Genomic DNA, 23,979 nt, shown 5'->3' with positions numbered 1-23,979 from the left:
TCCTTCCTTTCTTCCTTTCCTTCCTTCCTTCCTTCCTTCCTTTACTTAATTCCTATCTGTGTCTGTGTTTCCCTCTTACCGTTTAAACTATTCAGAGGGGAGCATCAAGACGTCTATCGACACAGAAGTGGTTTATTCCTATCTACTTTTTGTCAGAGTATCAAGTTGGGGGCTTTTTATTTTTTGTTTCGTCCTTGGCCTTCCGTCTTGGTGTCGGTCTTCGTCGTCGTTAGATAAATAATGAGCAGTAGAAAGAGCCGTGAATAACACACCCTGACCTTATCTCAGACGCCGACTATTTCCACAGCGGACACGCGTCACACACACTCCCTTACATAACAATGACGCAGCGCTGCACGCCTCCACACAGTACTGGAACACTATACATTTCGTGTGAGGAAGTAAATAAGACGAAATTATCTTCCGTTTATAATCGTCCAGGTGGCAGTAGTAAGATTGATTTCCATTTTTTTTTACGTCTATGCCTATAGCGCCGGTAGGCTTGCTTGAGGGGCCTGGATGGTATTCGGTCCCAGCCCGTCATGGCGCAGGCAAGTGTTTATAGTGGCGCCATCTTCCTTGATTCACTTGGACGGTTTCCTCTAGAGTCCGGGTTGATGGGTGGTCCTCAGGACAGCATGTTGGTAGTTTTAAGCCACTCGGCGGTGACTGAAAAATCCGAGGTAGGTAGCGTGGGGATTCGAACTCGCGTCGTCCATCACGTAGTGAATGTGGGCCCAGCACCCTACCACTCAGCCACCGCCTACCCTCTATTTACCTTGCAGTTCCTCTTTCTTGCTTTAATTTATTCACAGTTTATTTCTTTTAATCAACTAGGCTATCTATTCTTACTCTCTTTTCATCCGTCCTTCTTTCTTTTTCTCTTTCCCGCTTTTACAACGTATTAAGTCATTTAGCAAAATTCGTTGACTTTCAAGCATTTTGTTCATCTATTTTGATGCCCTCTTAACGTCTCTGTATCCCACAACCTGAATGAAACGCTTAAGTGAGTCAAAGGGATTAAACAAGGTGGCGCTGATGAAGGAATTGTGCTATAAAAAAAAGTGTTTGAACTCGTGGTCGTGGGAACAAGTCTGATAAAATCATGTTCAGGATAATATGCGAAAGCTGGTTCACACAGAATAGAGGGTGAACAGAAGAAGTTTAGGAGTTATGTAGTTAGTGGAGATATATATGAGTAAATGTCTCCAATGGGCGTTATTTAGAGAGAGGAGAGAGATATACGTATATGAATGAATGGTAGATAAGAGTTGTTTGGTAGATATAGATGATAGATACGGCAAATGGGTATATACCAGTAATAGAGAAGATTTATTTTTATTTTACGTTTAGGCCTATAGCGCCGGTGGACTTTCTCGAGGGGCCTCTTGGACGACCCAAACCTCCCCAGGGCGAATTTTACTTTTAAATGCTGCCGTGATGTAGGACCCTTGCTTGGCCCATGCTGCCCCCCGGCACTCCTCATGACCTGAGTCGCTGGTGTTAGGGTTGATTGAAGATCTGGGCAGCATGTGGGTAGTCTTCCCCTAGCGATGGTTGAAATTTGTCAGCGTCTTTCGGTGAGACTCGAACCTAGGTTCTCGGACTCACCACGCCTCCACGCTGGCCGCCCGGCCACCTTTAATATGTATCTTTGAATCCTTGTGGGTCCTTGTGTGTATATGATAAGGAGTACTGCAGCATTACGTGACAGTGTAAACACACACACACACACACACACACACACACACACACACACACCGTCACGTAACACACAAGCCGTTACGTCATCGCCAGGGAAAGGTGCAGATGAAAGTGACAATCCTCGGCGGGCCAATCAAAGTACTGCTCACATAACAGGACAGACTGACATTTTGGAAAGGGTCCGCGCGTTTTTTTCTCTATCACTTTCTTTTTTTCTTTTTTTATATCTCTATCTTTCTCTTCCTCTCTCTTTGTCTTTCTCTCTTTCTCACTTTTCCTGTCACTTTTTTTCTCATTAATTTTCTCTCCAATTTCTCTCTCTCTCTCTCTCTCTCTCTCTCTCTCTCTCTCTCTCTCTCTCTCTCTCTCTCTCTCTCTCTCTCTCTCTCTCTCTCTCTCTCTCTCTCTCTCTCTCTCTCTCTCTCTCTCTCTCTCTCTCTCTCTCTCTCTCTCTCTCTCTCTCTCTCATCTTTGCCCTTGGAGTTTGTTCGTTATTCTCTCTTCTTAGAATTGAAGAACGTAAGATTTCGTGGTATTTTTTTTATAATTGTTTTAAAATGCTCTTATTATGATTATTATTATTATTATTTATATTTCCTGGAAGTCTCATGTTGCGAGCTTCTATTTTTTATCTTCTTGCTTCCTCGAACTGATTTTTTTCCCTTTCCTGAAACTCTAAGTATCATGGGTTGATACATACGTTTTACTCGATTTTCTTTATTACTTGATTTATTGCCTGATTTTCTTGATTTTTTGTTTGTTTTTCCTCTCTCTTCGGAAGATCATGTTTCTGGCGTTCCCTTTTGAGCCTTATCTTGTGTCTTCTTCTCCCTCGTACTTGTTTCTATCCCTTCTCTAAAATACTAAACTATTTTCAGCGTTTTACTTGATTTGTTTGATTTTCTTGTTTGTTTTTCTCTCTATGTAGATCATGCTGCAGGTGTTTCCGCTTAAACTCTTCTTGTATCTTCTTTTATTCTCGAGTTTATATCTCTCCTTAAAAGAGAGGAAATGTCGTCATAGTTTTACGTGATACGAGTGACGTGAAATATCAAGAAATATGATTTATCCAATTTGCGAGCTCTTTCCCGTATCTTCTTTCTCCTTCGACCCCATTTCTTTCCAATTAAGAAATGAGAAAATCATCGAGTATCGCAGAGTTTTGTGTGACGGCTTGAGACGTGGGGGTGCGGGGCTGCCTGCCGCTGCTTCAGCTGCCGGCCGGGTGGGCTCGGGGGGTAATGTGTGGCAGCCCTCTGGCGGCTGCTTCGCCTTTTTACTTTTTCGCGGTTAAAGGAGGCAGGCCAGGGGCTAAAAAAAGTGAGCGGCCGCATCCCGGCAGCGTCCGGCTCGGCGGGTCTGTGCGGGACGGCCTCTGAGGCCAGGCCGAGCGTCACGCTGTCACGCCGCTGTTCACGATGAACTACATTATGCAAATTTACAAAGTATTAGAAAAACGTGTTCTTGGAGCTCGCCCGGGGTCATCGCGCGCTAATTTTTTCAGAATAAACTATATTATGCAGACTTGAGAAGTAGGAAAACTTGGCGACTCGTAAGTTACTACAAGGACAGCCTCTTGCCGGATATTTTTTGCTCACAAATTTTTGTCCAGCCATTTTTTTTCCTTTAATCGGAAGAAGGAAAGGTTTGGCTACGTCAATTCGTCGCTAGAGGCACACGAATCGTTAGTGCCGCTGTTCACCGCAGAGAGCGACGCAACACTCAAGCTGTTTTTTTATCCGTTCCTCCGATGTGTGGCGGCGCCGCGCGAGCCTCGGAGCCTAGGCGAGCCTGCACCTCACGGCAGACTGAGTGCCTGGACCCGTACTATTGGCCGGTGCGCACCTACTTATACGTTACATTGTACGCGTATTCGTACATGGACTTACACTCTTAGTACTTGAAAAATGACCATTTACTCAAGTAGATCCATTGTGAACAGCACGAGGAGAGAGGCGAACCGCGGCGGCAGACTTGAGGGCAGGCGCGGGGCTGGCCAAGGCGTGGCACACTGCCGGGCGAAGCCGAGCCGGGTGGCCTGTACTCGTGGGAGGCTATTCATGGCATGCTATTATACTTAGAAGGCTTTAGTCGGTCAGGCTGGAAGGGGTGGGTGGGTATAGGTTTATGTCTTGGGCTGCTGCAGAACAACCTAATGTTTGGTATATATGGTAAGTACTTGTTCTTGGGCTCAAATATAACACCACTTGTAACCGAGTTTTAACCAGTAATCTGTAAACTTGTACTTGGATTAGTGTTAGTTTAATGTACTTGTTATAGACGAGACTTCGCTGGATAAGACTTTCTACTCAAGCTTATCCCTCTTCTCTCCCACTCCTCATGCAAAGTTTAGGAAGTATCTTCATTATTACATCCCGTTCACCGGTAAGCTCCAGACCAGCCTTTCGTCTGCTGTCTCTCCACCTCCTAAACATTCGCTCCTTCACCCAGACTCATCCAGACGCCGCCAACTAAAATGATCAGCGTATCGGCTTCTCCCTGTTTTTTTTCTTTTTTTCTAACAGAACAGCGTGTTGTCATTTTTTTTAGAATTTTCTAGACCTGTATTCTCCACTGTAAAAAAAAGTCTGGAACCTCAGCTTGGCATACACTGACACATACTGGGGGGACGGGGCAGCTCTCCTCCCATCACTGCTGCCCCCCAGCCACATTAGTCTCGTTTTCTTGTCTGGCTCGTGGAGGGATTATTATATTTATTTATTTTTTCCTCCTGTGGACAATTGACCTCAATCAGTTACACACACACACACACACACACACACACACACCTCCGGTGGCTCAATCGGTAGAGCGCTTCGAGGCTTAACGGCCAAACAGACGGCTGTTCGAGCCCCGCTCAGGCCGGATTCTTTCGGTTGACTAGGAGTGGTTCCTGTTCCCCCTTGAGCAAGGGGGATGGGGTGTGTGGTGTGGGAGGTCCTGGCAGTACCCAGAGATCGACGAAATAAACACTTGCTCATGTCGGGAGGGTACCTGCTGGCGAAAGCGAGTCCAACTTGTGATCAGGCCGTGGTGAATTACACACACACACACACACACACACACACACACACACACACACACACACACACGAAACAGTTACTTACGCGTTATGAAATAGTTGGAGAATAAAAAATTACAATCTGTCTCGTGGAATACGTAATTAAACTAAACACGCACAAGCCAAGTCAGACTCACGGAACTAAACATCAACAACAACAACAACAACAACAACAACAACAACAACAACAACAACAACAACAACAACAATAAGAAAAATAACAAAAGGATGAAGAAGATGAGGAAGAAGATGAGAATGAAGAAGAAAAAGAAGAACAACAACAACAAGAACAACAAAAACAAGAAAACAAGTAGTAATAAAAAAAGATGTGGAAGAGGAAGAACTAGAAGAAGAAGGAACAGAAAAAAACGAGGAAGAGAATGAAAAAGAAGAAAAGAACAAGAACAGGAACAGCACCACCACCACCACCACCACAACACCACCACCACCACCACCACCACCACCACCACACCACCACCACCACCACCACCACACCACCACACCACCACCACCACCACCAATACCACTATCACCACCAACAACAACAGCAACACAATAATCCGCCACCAAGGGCATCCAGCAACACCAACATACACACACACACACACACACACACACACACACACACACACACACACACACACACAGAAACACACACGCAATCAATTGTAATGAGTCGACACGCAATTACAATGATTAACCTACACACACACACACACACACACACACACACACACACACACACACACACACACACACACACACACACACACACACACACACACACACACACACACACACACACACACACACATTCTCATCTTCCTTTTTTTTCTTTATTATCTTTGATTAATTTCTTTCACTGACATCATTTTTTTCTGATTTCCTTCCTTCCTTATTTCCTTCCTTCCTTCCTTCATTCATTCATTCACTCCTTTCTTCCTTCCTTCCTTCCTTCCTTCCTTCCTTCCTTCCTTCCTTCCTTCCTTCCTTCCTTCCTTCCTTCCTTCCTGCCTGCCTGCCTGCCTGCCTGCCTGCCTGGCTTCCTTCCTTCCTTCCTTCCTTCCTTCCTTCCTGCCTGCCTGCCTTCCTGCCTTCCTTCCATTCTTGCTTCCTTTCTTTCTTTCTTTCTTTCTTTCTTCTCAACGCAACTATGAAAAACAAATAGTGCGCGACATCAAGACCAACTCCAAAAAATTCTTCACATACATCAGATTGAAAAAGAAAGTAAAATCCAATATTGGTCCCCTGACGGACGAGACTGGATCTGTAACTCAGGACAGTAAACAGATGACCAAAATCCTCAACAGTAACTTCGCATCCGTATTCACAGTCGAGGACATCGAAATCATTCCCGAGGGCCCTGACTCGCCGAGGGGGGATCAAGTACCTGGAAATTACACAATATGCGACCAAGAAGTGAAAAAGTACTTGGACAAACTCGACACGAACAATTCAACGGGAACCGACAGTTTGCCCCCGCGGTTATTGAAAGAGCTTAAACAACAAATACTTCAGCCACTCACTAACATATTTAACCGGTCAGTACAACTGAACAAGGTCCCAGAAGACTGGAAGATGGCGAACGAAACACCGATTTTCAAAAAAGGGACAAAGGTATTGTATTAAACTACAGGCCGATAAGTTTGACATCAGTGGCAGGAAAAATACTCGAGAAGATTATTAGAGACAAACTTATTAAGTATCTAGAAGACAATAATATAATCTCCGACACCCAGCATGGCTTCAGAAACAAGCGCTCCTGCTTAACGAATTTATTAGACTTCTTCCAAGGTATATATAAGAACTGGGATGACCACAACCCCAGTGATGTTATATATCGACAAGGTATCGAAACTGCACTCGGCGGGCATTATAGCCAATCTGATCGCGTGGATAAGAGATTGGCTCACCGGCAGAAAACAACGAGTACTACTCAACGGACAGCCTTCCGATTGGCTTCCAGTCACTAGCGGAGTGCCTCAGGGGTCAGTGATTGGACCCATTCTATTTATCATATATATCAACGACCTAGAATCAGGACTGAAATCCACAATATCGAAATTTGCTGATGATACTAAGGTGGGTGGAAAGTCCCTCACAATGACCGACTGCGAAATCATCCAGAAAGACCTCAATCACATTATCGAATGGTCGGAAAAATGGCAAATGTCCTTTAATGTTGACAAATGCAAAGTCATGCACATTGGGTCCCGAAATAGTAACCACATATACATCATGATTGGGAAACCTCTGCAGGTGATGCAGGAGGAAAAGGACCTTGGTGTACTATCAGCAGTGACCTGAAACACGCGAATCACTGTAAAAAAAAAAAAAAACATATAACAAAGCCAACACTATGCTCGGGTTCATAGCGAGGAACTTCGAGTGTAAAACGCCAGACGTGATGCTATCCTTGTATGATTCCATGGTAAGACCGAACCTCCAGTATGCAGTACAGTTCTGGTCTCCTAATCATAGAAAGGACATTGATTTACTGGAAAGGATTCAACGACGCGCCACGAAGATGATTCCAACCTTAAGGGTTCAACCGTACGAGGAACGACTCAAGCGACTCAATCTCTTTACATCGGAAAAAAGACACATACGAGGGGATATGATTCAAGTCTTTAAGTACCTGAAAAAGTTCAATAACGTCGATTACTCCAAATTCTTTGAACTGCAACCCAACTTAAGAACTAGAAATAACGGTTTACCCATTCAGTCGAGTCGATGTAACACAACCATTGGAAGGAGTTTCTTTTCAAACCGAGTCATCCGGCACTGGAACAATCTTCCCTCATAAGTCGTAAATGCGAATACCATCAACTCCTTCAAATATCGAATCGACCGTCATTTCGTTGCGCCGGGAGTAAACTGAATACCATCATCTGCGCCTGCATTTCCATGTTTCCTCCTTACTCACATTCTCGAACACACACACACACACACACGCTCACACACACACACACACACACACACACACACACACACACACACGCTCACACACACGCACACGCTCTCTCTCTCACACACACACACACACACACACACACACACACACACACACACACACACAATATAATCAAGCAGAATCAATCCTCTACTCATAGTCACTTAATTTCACAAAAAAACCACAGTGAAAAAAAACACTCATGAATATTCCCCTTAATGATTCATACACACGGTTAGACTGAATGAAATGATGAACCTATATTCTCTCTCTCTCTCTCTCTCTCTCTCTCTCTCTCTCTCTCTCTCTCTCTCTCTCTCTCTCTCTGTTACTTTCAACCTCTTTCTCTCTCTCTCTCTCTCTCTCTCTCTCCTCTCTCCTCTCTCTCTCACACACACACACACACACACACACACACACACACACGTACCTCCTCTCCCTTCACATCCACGAATCTATCTATCATAATAATGTTCTTAATCTTTGTCTGTTCCATAATGATGGTCGATTCCTTGCTCTTATTTTTTTTGTAGTCTACATTTTTGCTCGCCTCAACGATCTAGAGCAATTGGTTCAGCACCCTACACGTATTCCCGACCGTCTTGGAGACAGGCTCAACATACTAGACCTCTTCCTGACTTCTAACTCTTCTACTTACTCTGTCAGACTGTTCTCTCAGTTGGGCTCCTCCGATCACAACCTTATTTCTGTATCCTGTCATATGGCTCCTGTACACCCTCTGGACCCAACGAAAAGGTGATGCTTCTGGCATTTTGCTTCAGCTCGGTGGGACGACCTGAGGCTGTACTTTTCCGATTTCCCGTGGAATGATTACTGCTTCCAGAAAAGAGACCCCTCTGTGTGTGGTCAGCGCATCACAGAGGTGATTTTCTCTGGAATGGAGGCATACATTCCACGTACTTTCTCTACTCCTCATGCTAAAAAGCCTTGGTTTAGTCACGCTTGTTCTCGTGCTTTCAAAGATAGAGGCAGCTCACAAAAGGTACCAGAGCCTTCGCACTCCTGCTAACCATGATCTTTATTTTTCTGCATTGAATCGTGCCAAATCTATTCTTCGACTCACGAAAAGCTCTTACATCCATAGTAAATGTCAAAAACCAGCTTTCTCTAATTTTTCCAGAGACCTCTAGGACCTAGCCAAAAATATCTTCTCCAATTTCACTTCTTCATCTTTCCCTCCTCTCCTTAATCCCGACGGCAGCATCGCCGTCTCATCTATCTCTAATAAATATCCATATATTTATCTATATATCTATCACTATCTATCTAATCACCCACCTATCTACCTATCTATCCATCTATCTATCTATCTATCTGTCTATTAATCTAACTATCATATCTCTACATTCATACATATTTGGCGCTGCGCAGATTTTTGTCGTTTTAGCCACATGATATAAATCCTCGGGTCACCGCCACACACGTCATGGCCATCCAGCGTGTGGCCGCCGAATACAGCACACACACACACACACACACACACACAACCCCCACCCCCCCTTTCCCCACGCTGAACGGCACTAACAAACTATTGCACACGGCTGTCCTTCCGGCGGCAGCGCTCATAACGGCCGTCCTGCGGGTGTAACGAGGCTGTGGCGCTATAATAGGCGGTCACGGGTGTTAGGCGGCGTCTGGTGGCGGCGGAGCGGTGGTCGTGGCTGGGGTGTGAGGGCTGGGGGTGGTGACACTGGGGGATGACCGGCACTTCTCTAGACAGTTTGAGGGAGTGGTTGTATTTAAGGTGTTTTTTTCTATATTGTGTTGTGTTTGTTATTGTTTTATTTTTCATCTGTATTATTACTTATTTACAAATCTTATTCATTAAAGTCTGCGATAATTTAATGTTTTTTTTTTTGTATTGTGTTTCGGTATTGGTTTATTTATCGTGTATTTATTGTTACTATTGTTTATTACTGTGTGTGGTTCTAACCTTCTCTGTATAATTTGTAATGTACGCTTTATTTTATTGTCATTTTATTGCCGATTTTATTGCATTTTGATATTTGTCTTTCACTAAATATTTCGTATTTTTATTCATATAATATTTACATTTACTTATTTATTTAAGGTATTTTTTGTATTGTATCATATTATTTATTATTTACTATTGATTATCTATTAACTAAATAAAGGGGAGCATGCAACCGGGGGTGCGTCTCTTCAGGCACCCGCTGCCTCCACTCCCACGCAGCTGCCATTACTATACATCATGTAAACTATTCTGAGTATGTATATATTTTTGCATACTTATATATATCTGTTCTTACTATCAATATATTATTATTTATTTATTATTTAATTTGGCTGCTTCCTTTGCTATATATATAAAAAAAAATAATAGCCAGAGTTATCGGTTTTATGACCCTGCATGTGAGGTGCCTCGAACACTAACAGCCATATTCTTAATCATTTCGCGGCCCAAGCACACACATTTGACAAGACTTTCGAAGGAGTTTTGGGGCATTTGCAGACGTAATTTCATGACCCATCTGATAGTTTGATCAGTCGTCTGTACTTTGAACCTACAAGAACCCTCATTAGCACGCGATTGACCTCCTACTTGGCCTTTAGAAATAGTTGGTGTTAGAGGCGGAAGCGTCTGAGAATACCGACCTAAGCCTTGCGGACCCAGCGTTGTGATTATGTCAAGGTTGAGCGACTCGGTGTCTGTTATACGTGGGTGGCGTTAGTTTGGGGTTGTAGGCAACGTCAATTCTGTAGTGTCAACATTTTGTATCTCGTCGGCTCTTGCTTCCCAAAGAATATACGGACTGTAGTTTATCCAGTGTTTGTCCAGTGTTTGTCCAGTGTTTGTCTATCCCATCGTTGCAAGTCTAGACAACCACCAGTGTCTTTCGCGCTAGTGTTGCATTGTTCAGAGTTCCATTGTGTCGCATTTTTATCAGCTCGCACGTGACAAAAATCTCTACAGGAAGTATTTAAACGGGACAATGTTTGCGTGTTTCCCTTCCCACTCTTGCGAAAAAACTGTGCTGTGTTTTTATTTGGTGAAAATTTATCACATATCTCTCTCTCTCTCTCTCTCTCTCTCTCTCTCTCTCTCTCTCTCTCTCTCTCTCTCTCTCTCTCTCTCTCTCTCTCTCTCTCTCTCTCTCTCTCTCTCTCTCTCTCTCTCTCTCTCTCTCTCTCTCTCTCTCTCTCTCTCTCCTCTTTTCTTCTCCTTTTTTTCTTTTCTTTTCTTTTCTTTTTTCCTTTCCTTTCCCTTCCTTCCTTCCCTTCCTTCCTTATTCCCTTCCTTCCCTTTCCTTCCCTTCCCTTCCCTTCCCTTTCCTTCCCTTCCTTCCCTTCCCTTCCCTTCCCTTCTCTTCCATTCCATTCCCTCGTCCCTCCCTCCCCCCTTCCCCCCCCCCCCTCCCTTTGGTTTGAGTATATCACTGTTTACAGGAATGGTGGAAGTTCTACACGTTCCTCTTTCCTCGGGCGTAAAATCTCTTGTTCGTTATTCCTCTCGTCCCTTCGCGTACTTATATTTCCGCTGCTGTAAAAGTTATAATTGCCCTTACTGGGAAGGCCTTTGATGACGACCCACGCGCCAAGAAAGCTTTATGGAGGGACTTGAAAGTTACAGTGTCTGCCTCTTGTTTTTTCCCTTGCTACAGAGGCTTCGGGAATAACCTAGTAAGTAAAAGAGAGGTGAAATAAAGAAAGGAAGTTGTGGTACATTGATGTGGCCTTAGAAATAAAAGAGTGAATATGATAAAAGAAAAATAGCGAAGGAAAACTGTTACATTTTTTCTGGCCTTGGAAATAGTAAAAATAAATGAATAAAATAGTTAAGAAATGTTGTGCTATATTGATGTACTCTTAGGGATATAATAATGATTGAAATAGTAATGAGATAGTGCATATAAGCTGATAGATTCACGTGTTCTTAGAAATACTATTATGAGTAAAATATAAATGAAATAGTGAAGAAAAGTTGTGTTGTGTTGATGTGGCCTTAGGAAAAAATAGTGAACGAAATAGAAGTGAAATAGTGAAGAAAAGATGTATTCATGTGGTGACTTTTTATTGCATAACCTTTTACCATTTGCTCTGAATTTTCTGATGTTTGAAGTCACCACCCCATGTCCACTTTCCGCCGTTTAACGTACAATTTGTTATTTAATTTCATGCCTTCATGTTCTTGTGTTTTCACGGCTGCAATAGTTATGCTATAGGGAGGCGGTGGCTGAGTGGTCAGCGTGGCGGCGCGGTGTCCTGGCTCAAGTCCGTCCTGCCGATACAATCCGACAACGTTCAGTCATTGCCGAGTGGCTTAAGTCTGAGAACATGCTGTCCTACCGCAGACCGCCTATCAACCCGGACTATAGATAAATAATCTAAAGAGAACCAAACATGAGTCGGGGGGGCAGCATGAGCCAAGCAAGATGGCACCACTATAGAACACTTGTCTGTGCCAACAACAGACTGCGGTCATCCACCAGACCCCCCCAAGTAGGCCGAACGCAAAAAAGAGTATATAAAAGTCGAATTAGAAATCCCTTTATGACTTCCTACCTGTGTAAAGATTTCATAATGATTTGCTTCACCTGATTAACACTTCATCTTTACGTCTCCTCGTTCGTAAAATTTCTTCAGTGTTTATTCAGTCAAATACTATTATAAAATTTACCTTTCTTCGCCTCTAAATATGTTCGGTGTTTTTTCTGTCAAACAGCATTATGAAATTTACCTTTCTTCGCCTCCCCCTAAAAGCTGGTACCGTGTTCTTTTGTTCCCACTCGTAGTATTACACGGTTTTTTCCTTCCCTCGGCCTCAAAAAATAGTACTGTGCATATTTAGTCACCCGGCGCCGCACATTTTCCTTCCCGCGCCTCGAGAAACATATCACAACTTTTCTCGCACCGATTCACCATTTTTACTTAATTTTTGAGCCCCGTAAAAGGTGTAATTATTTCCAACAGTTCCACGGCATTACATTCTTTCACGAACCTTCCAAAAATACAGCAAGTAAATGTGTTTTATATGTACTGATATACAGCAACATTATGAACATAGTGGGAAATATAGAATAAATGAAATAATTGAAAAATGAAACAGAAAGGGTAGAATGTTCACAAGTCTTCTGAGAATATAGGGAGTTAATACCTCTTTGTTATTTCTGAGATTCGATAGCATAATGAACATAGTGGAAAAAAATGAAAGAATAAATGAAATAACTGAAAGAATGGAATAGAAATGGCAGTGTGTTCAAAAGCTTTCCAAGAATTCAACAAGTTAGTATCCTTTTGCAATTACTGAGATACAATAACACAATGAAACATAATAACACAATTTTCCTTCCTTCACTTGAAAAAAATAAAGTAATAGAAATGTTCACACTCCTTCTATGAATACAGGAAGTTAATTTCTCTTTGTAATTATTTGTTATCTTTGTAATATGAGTGAATAAATGAAATGATTGAAATAATGAAAAGCATTGGGTCGTATGTTCACAAGCCTTCAACAAAAATATAGAAAGCTAACGTTTTTTTTTTTGTTGTTATTGCTGAGTTAAATGCAATAACACAATGAAATACACTTATACGTTTACCTTCCCTCTCGTGCAAGAAAGATAAATGAATAAACGGAATAAATGAAAAATGAAACAGAAAGCGTAGTGTGTTGAGAAGCCTTCTAGAAATACGGCAAGGTAATACCCTTTTGTTATTACTGAGTTTGATGCAATACTACAATGAAATACAATAACTCCTTCACCTTCGCTCCCGTAAAAATAAAAGAATGAATAAATGAAATAATTGAGAAATTAAATAGAAAGCGTAGGATGCTCACAAGCCTACCAAGAATACAAGAGTATCCTTTTGTAATTACGGATACAATAACATAATGGAATACAATATCACGTTTCCATTCCCTTCCGTTAAAAAGAGGAATGAATAAATTAAATTAAAAAAGAAATGAAATAGAAAGCGCAATATTTTTACATTCTTTCAAAAAATACAGCAAGTTAATGTGTTTTAGTAATTACTGAGTTAAATACAATAAGATAATGGAATACAGTTATACGTATACTTCCCCTCCCGTGAAAAACAAAGCTCAAGTGAAATACAAAGTGCAATATTTTTGCAAGAGTCGAGCTGATTGTTAATTTTCCTGTTTATGTTCATTTTCCTTCACCAAGCAGGTTCGAATCCTTGTCAGCTTGCCTGCACTAATATGCACTGATAATACAGTTGCCTATTACTGTTATGCAAATCAAACTTATATGTTAATCTTCCCTCCCCGGACAACTTCGAGCCAATATTGTAAACTTTCCTACGCCCTGACACTGTATTTTCAGAAGTCCAGCTTTATAATATTATGTTCCCTTCCCTTCACGTGGTTGCAGTGATCCTAGTAAGCTTGCCTGCAGCCCGACACTCGTGGTGGTGGGACTGCCGGTTGGTGGTGGTCGTGTTCAGTGCGTGCGGCGGTGATATACTGCGGCGAGGGTCAGTACCGCAGCAAAGATTGTAATTATGTGTTTGCTCAGAGCGATAAAAGGGTGCATATTTTACCTCGCGTGACTGTAATGTTTATGGTATTCTGAATTAAGTCAGGTTAGGTTAGGCTTATTCATTTTCCTTTTTACAGTAAAGGAAGTCGAGTAAAACCACACCAAAAAATCCTGTTAGCGCTGCTCCTGCAGAAGACAACAGAGCGAGAGGCCAGAAGAGAGGCCAATTTCGGGTGGAGAGGTGTCTTGATACTCCCCTCCTGAAAGAGTTCAAGTCGTAGGCAGGAGGATATACAGACGAAGAAAGGCTTTTCAGGAGTTTACCAGCTAAAGGGATGAAAGAATGAAGATGCTGGTGAACTCTTGCGTATGGGATTTAGATAGAACAGGAATGAGTTAAGAAGAGCAGCCAGCATGACGATATTGAGAGATGATAAAAAGAGAGGCAACATTGCAGCAGAGTTTAAAATGTAAAAGACTTGTCAGTAACAGAAGGGGAGTCGATGAGACGAAGATGGTGTTCAGAGTTAGAAAGCGTTGATCGATGGAAGTAGTGCTCGATATCACAACAAGAAACGTGATAATCTTTCCGGGATCGTTGCATCACGGCATTGTCTCATTCTTCAACAATAAGATTTATGATATGTTTTTTTCTCAGTTAGAAGACAGTGATAGATTGCGATAACGTTCACTATTACATTACCTTTCCTGTTACTGACTGATACATGACATGATACATGACTTAAACACAACATTGCAGCAAGATTTATGATGTTCACTTGGAGCATTGCAATAGGTCATAGTTTCTTCTCTTTGGCTGTCGTATTCATAGTTTACTTGAGAGTCAGCGTTGCTATATCCTTGGCACGCTAAATATTACAGCGAGAACTGTGATAAGCTTACCTGTTACATATTACAACAAGAAATATCATACGTTTACCTGGAATATTGCAACAGGACTCCTCATTTCTCTCTTGGGCTCTCATATTCGTGGTTTACTCTACTCTCTCTGTTTACTTTACATGTTGCTATGTCACTGTCATGCTAAATATCACAACAAGGAATATCATAAGTTTGCCTGAAGCGTTACACAGAGCGTTACGAGCACACCGTTATCTTTTCGTTGGTTGCCGTATTTATAGTTTAATCGATTGAGACTCAGACAGTGATGCTATTTCGCTGTCCCGCTTAATATTACAGCAAACTATAATACAAGTTTCTATGGAGCGTTACAGCATGGCATATTTACCTTTCGTAGACTGTGAGATTCGTGGTATTGATATGCAGGGTTAGACGGCTGTGTTATATGAGTAACGACTTATATAGATTACATTCATGATCTTGCTAAACCTGCACAACGCATTACAGCATTATAATTTTCTTTTTTTTCATTACATTAAGGAAACTGCATTAACATAACAGGCAGAGGGCACGGCTTCCATCTCCCGACACTCAGCTTTCTTCATTAGGGGAGTATATTTTCTTAACCAAAACACGACATTTATTTACCCCATTACATTTACTTACCCCATTACATTTTCTTACCTACAACATCACGTTTTCTTATCCAGATTACATTTTCTTACCCACAACATCACATTTTCGTATCCAAAACATCACATTTTCCTACCTACAACATCACATTCTCTTATCCACAACATCACATTTTCGTATCCACAACATCACTTTTTCCTACCCACAACATCACATTTTCGTATCCAAAACATCACATTTTCGTATACAAAACATCACATTTTCCTACCCACAACATCACATTTTCCTACCCACAACATCACATTCTCTTATCCACAGCATCATATTTTCCTACCCACAACATCACATTTTCCTACCCACAACATCACATTTTCCTACCCACAACATCACATTTTCCTACCCACAACATCACATTTTCCTACCCACAACATCACATTTTCCTACCCACAACATCACATTTTCCTACACACAACATCACATTTTCCTACACACAACATCACATTTCCTACCCACAACATCACATTTTCCTACACACAACATCACATTTTCCTACCCACAACATCACATTTTCCTACCCACAACATCACATTTTCCTACCCACAACATCACATTTTCCTACACACAACATCACATTTTCCTACACACAACATCACATTTTCCTACACACAACATCACATTTCTTACCCACAACATCACATTTTCTTACCTATTTCATTACGTTTTCTTACCCCGTTTCATTTTCTTATCCTAAACATTACAACATTGCATTTTCTTACCCGCATTACATTTTCTTACCCCATGGCATTATCTTGTCCAGAACATCACAACATTGCATTATCTTGTTCCTTTGACTGTAAAGATCATCGTTCTCTTTTATGACACGGTTAAATATTTTAGAAAGCGTCGTGATTACATTTCCTGGAAGTGTACTGGATAGCATTTTACCTTCCCCAGACCTTTATTCATATTCCACAAGACAAGAAAGAAGAAAGAGAAGAGAAGAAATGAGAAGAAAAGAGAAAATAAAATAAAATAATACAAAAGGCAAGAAAAAAAAAAAAGGGAAGAAGAAGAATAGGAGAAGAAAAAGATATGATGAAAGGTGAAGAAAAGAGAAGAAGAAATAAAATAAAAGAAAGGAAAAGAAAAGAAAGAAAGAAGGAAAGAAGAAGAAGAAGCAAAGAAAAAGAAATGATGAAAGGTGAAAAAATGAGAAGAAATTAAAGAAAGGAAAAGAAAAGAATGAAAAAAAGAAATTAAAAGAAAAAGGAATGCCGAAAGGTAAGAAAACAGAAGAAAAATAAAACAAAAGAATGATAGAGAAAAAGGAAAAAAGAAGCAAAAAAGAAAAGAAAAAAGAAAGGCTAAATATTATTGAAAGCATTAATGAAAAAAAAGGAATGATGAAAAATGAAGAAAAGAAGAAAAAAATAAAACGAAAGAAAGGAAAAGAAAAAAAAGAAAAAGAAAAAGGAAAAAAAAGCCAACTATTAAGAACTCATCGTGATTCCTGGAACTTTAGTGGGTGACATTTTTCCCTCCCTTGATCCGTGTTCATATTTTATTAGAGATTTCACCGCTATATTTCAGTAACGCCTCACACACTGCAGCGAGTTATAAGCCTGTTCGGATATTAGTAAGCTGGCATTTTCTCCGCCCTTCCATCGTAAAAATCGTAGTATTCACTTCCCGTCCGGCAGGGTTGATATATCTTACTAGGCTTTCATGCACAGCAGCGAGAGTTATAAGCTTGCCCGGAACGACTCAACTTTTGCGTTGCTCTCCCTCCTTCCTTCCGCTGTGAAATCCTTCGTGTTCTTAAGAGTGCAGCAGCGTGCATGTTTTGCTGCACCGTTTACCATCATCGCGCTGTCTGTCATGCACGCGCCTTCCTAGACCGTTGCAGCGTCACATATTTTACTCTCCTCGACGGTAAGATTTTTTTTATTTTCAACACGGGATTTCAAATTATTATAAACAAACTAACGTTCGATTATATACGACTAAAATGGAATTACACACGATCAAAATATATTGCAGGCACAATTGATGTTTTCTCAGCCGGCCGTGTTCGTACCTGTTACCACCAGAATCTTAAGTTTTTTCCTTAATTTTCTCCTTATGCGCCTCCGTGGTCCAGTGGCCAGCGTGCCGGGATACTACTCCGCGGGTCCGGGTTCGAATCCAGGACCGAGAAGTCGGCGTACAGCCCACCCAGCTGTTCACCCCCCCTTTCGGGCTGGTCGATAAATGGGTACATGGGGAAACCTAGGGAAGGTAAACTGTGGTAACCCCGGATTTCAAAATGTCCTGTGTCCCGGGGAGCTTACCATAGGCTCAAAGGACCAACGGATCGGAGATGAGCACCGCGGCCACGCGCAGCTTTGGCGTGTGCACCCACCCTTACCTTTTAATTTTCTTGGGCTGAGGATGACTTTGCTATTTTTCAACGCCTGTTTTCAAAGAGAATTTGACATTGATTTCCATAGCAATGCAAGATAATATGGAGGACAAGTTCATATACCATGATTAGTTAATATTTGGGCATAATGACGTTATTTTTATCGTGTATGATAAAAACTCTCATCACGTAAATGATTATACTCCAAGTACGTGTGAGCAGCACAACAAAGGACCTGCGGTATTATCAAGTCTGGGTTTACGAAACTGTCGTTATGCGTTACATTTGACTGCACACGATGACATTCAGTTACACCAAACAATAATGAGTTACATTCGATTACATACGGCAACTCACATACACACGATAACAAAAAGGCTGTGAGTCGGTTACATTTGACAACACACGATTACATACAATTAGACAAACAATTACATGAAACAAAAACAACATGCAATAACAACAGTGACAGGCGATTACAAAAACAATTGCATACATATGATAACACAAAGGAAATTATTAGATTACATTCCACTGCACATGATCACATACATAAATTACAAACACTAGCAGCAGGTCTTTCCACACACACACACACACACACACACACACACACGCATGGTTCAGACTCTCATCACAAACAATTACATCAATTACTTTCGCCGCTAAGCCGTGAAATGATTCCATAAGGTCCAGAATTACATGTGTTTATGCAAAAAATTCCCCGGATTACACAGATTGCGGATAATTACATAGAATTCGGCGGAAATACATATAAATCCGAGGCTTCGTGTTTAACTACATAGCTGGAGGTGAGATTACATAGAATTACATACACGACGATGACTGTGGGAAGCTGAGAGAGAGAGAGAGAGAGAGAGAGAGAGAGAGAGAGAGAGAGAGAGAGAGAGAGAGAGTCTATCTTTATCTATGTTTATCTGTCTATCTATCCATCTATCTAAACACACACACACACACACACACACACACACACACACACACACACACACACAAACACGAAAGCAAACACACATACATGGGAATGAAAACACAAAGAAGGAGAGGCAGAACGGGCGAGACAAAGTGAAGGCAAGGAAAACAGGAGGAGGCAGAGGAGGCGAGGGAAGCGACACAGACACTGACACACGCACCAACCCGACACTAACGATCACTGTCTCCTTGTGCAAAACCCCGACAAGTTCTCTGAAACAACTACTGGGGAAGGTCTGAAGGCATGACGATCACCTAAAACAAGTGGTAGTAAAGCACCACGCGATATAATTATTGTCGAAGCTGCCTAAAATAAAAGTTAAACTAGGCTCTTATTACTCCCTCTTTAACAACTACTGGTGAATATTTGAATGCATGACAGTCACCTAAAATAACTGTCAATAACCACATGACATATTCGAAGGTACTCGAAGAAACAAAAAGGAATGGGATCTGGGTGTCAGAATTTTGCCAAATATTAAAATATCGGAAGAGTATAGAGGAAATATCGGGCTTCAGTAACAAAAAGGTTTTATTGATGAGTATCGGTGTAACACTACCACTGTGCAATAGTTTAGCCACACCTCAGAATACCCGTTGCAGTGCTGGTCTCCCCGCCGTGCAACATCCGTGCGAAATAAATAAAAGTCAGGAGGTCAGCCACACGGACGCTGTAAAGGCCACGCGGATACACCTTACCTCTCATGCCTCAGGTGACGACAGACTGATTTGAAGGAAGGCAAGAAACAGCCAAAAATTGGACGACACACTCAAGAACTGCTCCACGCTTTCATAGAAGTGATATTTATGTATTTATCTATCTATTGGTCTCCCGCCATGCAGACGACCGTGCGAAACAAAAATATGTTGCACCAAGATGACCGCTGCACTGTGCAATATACTCTACTGCGACAATCTGTCTCATCATACTTGTATTTTCTTGAGGGGAGCTGCCTCCCAGGGAAACTGATGTAAAGGTTAAAACAAAATGGCTTTACGAATGGTAAATGAATCAATGTCTTATCATGACCGATGACACATCTCGAACGACAAGTAATGGCGCTAAACTTAAGTTAACAAAGCAATTCAGAACACAAAGTTAAATTCAACGAACGATGATGTGCGAAAATGGAATTAACTCACGTCTTCAGTGGTTCAGTGCAACACGATAGATTTATCGGAAAAAAACGACTCAGTTCATCCACCTCACTATTCACTGAGACAAAAATGCAGCGTCTTGGTAGCCATTTGATGTCGCACCGCTCACGTCTAGGAGAAAACACCTTGTCTTCGCCGCACAGCATCACCTAATCATATGATCGCTACGTTAGTCTTCATCAACACTACAGTGACTGATTTGTCTTTATTGACCCGTTTTTCAAGGCGTAGTTAGTTGTTTTTGTTGATTTTTTTATATATTTTTTTTCCAGCTGAATTTGTAATATGTCGACTTGACTGAAAATCCAACAATTCTAATTGTCCTTAAAATGAAATTATAAAGCTAAACCAGCCACAGAACTGTTAATAAACACTATTACCACGTTCATAGAATTTGGCGCTTGTGTAGCCCGAGCATCTTTATACATGACTCACCTTCTGGTGCCTGACGTGCGCCACGGAGTACCTGGTGCCCGAGGAGTACACCTGCACGCCGGCCGTCAGCAGCTGGTCCTGGTCCCGCTTGGTCCACGTCACCTGGGGGGAGAGAGGCGAGGCTTAGGGACAGTTTCACAGTTCCACACGATAGATTAGTAAATTCACAAAGCAGTGCCAAAGACTTAGAAAACTCATTGTATAGTGTTTTGTGTACATGTATATATTGAGAAATTTGAGAAAGCTGTGCGAAAATCCTTGGAAGTTCTTGGTACTGCGTCGACAACCTCACCATTATGGATTGTAGGGGATATTATAGTTTGGTTCGGGCGGTCACAAAGACGATGTGTGGGACCTGTGGAAATAGACACAGGGACGGACACGCACACTTGCCAGTAGACGGAAGGCGAAGGGAGAGATAGATTTTGGTTATGATGGGTGCGGTTAGGTTAGGTTACGTTAGGCTAAATTATATAGATGAATGGACACACACACACACACACACACACACACACACACACACACACACACACACACACACACACACACACACACACAAAGGTAGATAGAAGGGTATATAAAGAATAGATGCTTACAGATAAATAGAAAGACAAGAAGATGTATAGATAGATAGAATAACAGATGAAAAGAGAGACAGATAGACAACTTAATTTCATTTAGAAAGAACACAAAAGACAAACGAGTGTGTGTGTGTGTGTGTGTCGGTTAACGTGTTTGTCTGAAGTTCCTCTCGTGTTTTCTTCCTGTCACTTTGCTCTCCTCTTTCCTTCCTCGTGGCTTTTATTGCTCTTTGTTTTATTGTTTTTCTTTTCATTGGTTTAAACGGTTGTTTCTTTCATGGCGCCTTTAATTTCAGTCTTGTTTTTTCGTTTTTATTTTCTCTTTCTATAATTTTGTACTTTCTAAAATTGATGACCCCCTTGTTCCCTTCTTTCTTTATTTTCATCATCGCTTTCTTTCTCCTCTTTGTTTCTTTCCTCCACCTTCTCCTATTTCTTTCATCCATTCCTTTTCTTATTAGCTTTTTATCTTTTTTCTTTTATTTCTCTTTTTTCTTTTTTCTTTCTTTCCTTTATCTCCTCTTTTTTTCTTCCCTGCTTTCTTTTTTCATTTTTCTTTCTCTTCTCTTCTCTTCTCTTCCTCCTCTTACGTTCTCCTCTTATTTCTTTTTTATTGCTTTCATTCTCTATTTTTATTGCCCTGATTAGATTAGTTTCTCATTTTTTATTCTTAATTTTTATTCTTCCTATATTTTCTTTCTTTCATCACTTGCTATTCTAACTTTCCCTCAATAATGAACTTTCCTCCTCTCGTTTGTATATCTCTTTCCTTCTCTTTCCTTTTATTTTTTATTTTTTTGGATTCTGTTTCTCTATTTTTCTTTCTTGTTACCTTTCATTCCTTCATAAAATAGCTCTATCATTCACTCCAGCTTCTTCTCTCTATCTCTTCTTTCTCTACCTTTAGTACGTTCTTTCTCTCGTTTGTATATCTTTCTTTCTCCTTTTATAGTTTAGCTCTTTTCTCTCGATAATTTTCTCTCCCATCCCCTTTTATCCATTCATTTATCATTTCCATTCTTCTCTTTCTACTTCTATTATTGTCATTCACTTGCGTGTATATTTTTCTTTCTCTTTCCTTTACTTTTACATTTTGCTTCCTTTCTGCATTCACGAAATAATTCCAGTCTTGACTCTTCACTGTTCCTTTTTCCCTCCTGACATTCCACGTACACAACAGGCTCTCTGTTCAATTAATATCCTCGTTTCATTAATTCCTGCACGCTTTTCTTTGATTCTATGTTGCGGGAAAGGCTGCACCAAAAATTCTAGAACACTGTATTGTGTTGTTGAGAGAGAAACTGTATAGAGAAAAATAAATAGACAAGCAGACAGAGAAGGATTGATAGATAGAAAGATAGACACGTTGAAAGATAGAACGATAGGCAGATGAAAGACATAAATTATGTGAAATATATTGAGCCACGTAGATTGAGACATGAATTAACAAATGGATAGGCAGATAAATAGACTGATACATTACACGGATAGATCGATAACAGACTAATAACAGATAAATAGATAGCTAGGTTAGGTAAGACTACAGTAGATAGATAAGCGGCCAATAAAATATAAGACAGGCAGAGCATAAGAAATAATTTTGCTGTGTAGTATATATATATATATATATATATATATATATATATATATATATATATATATATATTGATAGATAGAGAAGTAGATACACAGGAGGAGAAATCGATTGTGTGACAGACATGAAACAGTCTTCTGATACCTAGTAAATAAATAAATAACTTTAGATGGATGGATTTATAGATTGAATTTAAGACATATGGATACGATAAGAGACAACCTTTTGCTGAGTGAAAGAAAAAGTCATAGATAAATATATAGACAAAGAAGTGAACAGATAGGCAGTGGCAGAGATAGATAGTAAGACAGAAATAAGAGACAAGTTTTTAATGCTTGTTAGAAAGAAAAGCTAGATAGATAGATAGACAGGAGCTAGATAGATATAAAGTGAGGTAGATACTTAGTAAAACAGCTAGATATATGAGACAATCTTTAGCTCCGTGTGAGACAGAAAGGCAGGTAGATAGATAAATAGAGATATATGGAATTGGATATATATATACAATGGAATAGACAAATGGCCAGACAGTCGAGATAATGGCCGGGGTTTTGCTACGCGGCGCGGCGGGCGGTGCGGCAGTAATAGTTTTGACCAGAATAAAGAATTGAAATTGACTTAGGGCAACAAGGCATTGGAATTGGCAGTCTCTCTCTCTCTCTCTCTCTCTCTCTCTCTCTCTCTCTCTCTCTCTCTCTCTCTCTCTCTCTCATCGATTCTACTATATCGAGTAACGTCTTTTAACATTAATATTCATAGGGAAAAGCAAATTCCGGAAAGTCTGCCTGTGTGGCGAGGACAATAATAATAATAATAATAATAATAATAATAATAATAATAATAATAATAATAATAATAATGATAATGATAATAAGTTGATCGCGGGCTTTAATTCCTTACGATAATTGAAGGGAAATTCGTTGTAGCGAGAGGGATAAAAATGTCACCGAAAGATTAGAGAGAGAGAGAGAGAGAGAGAGAGAGAGAGAGAGAGAGAGAGAGAGAGCACATTCATAAACAGACAGACATACAGACATACAGACACACTGACAGACAGGCAAACACATATACACACACACACACACACACAAATAAAAATGTTTGGATGCACTGAACTTTCATG

The 23,979-nt window shown here is 40.8% G+C and overlaps 1 protein-coding gene across 1 annotated transcript in view; it reads right to left on the bottom strand.

Annotated features, from left to right (window-relative positions):
• LOC126985632 (sialoadhesin-like) overlaps positions 1–23,979 on the bottom strand; it is a 78,238-nt gene that overhangs the window by 38,577 nt on the left and 15,682 nt on the right. Inside the window, exon 2 of the mRNA XM_050840787.1 lies at positions 20,682–20,803. Coding sequence (XP_050696744.1) covers positions 20,682–20,803 — 122 coding nt within the window. The remainder of the gene's footprint in view (positions 1–20,681; positions 20,804–23,979) is intronic.

This window comes from Eriocheir sinensis, chromosome 60, assembly GCF_024679095.1.
Source record: "Eriocheir sinensis breed Jianghai 21 chromosome 60, ASM2467909v1, whole genome shotgun sequence".
Classification (NCBI taxonomy): domain Eukaryota; kingdom Metazoa; phylum Arthropoda; class Malacostraca; order Decapoda; family Varunidae; genus Eriocheir; species Eriocheir sinensis.
Note: the sequence above shows the minus strand (reverse complement) of the source record. Positions and strands in the feature narration are given on the sequence as shown.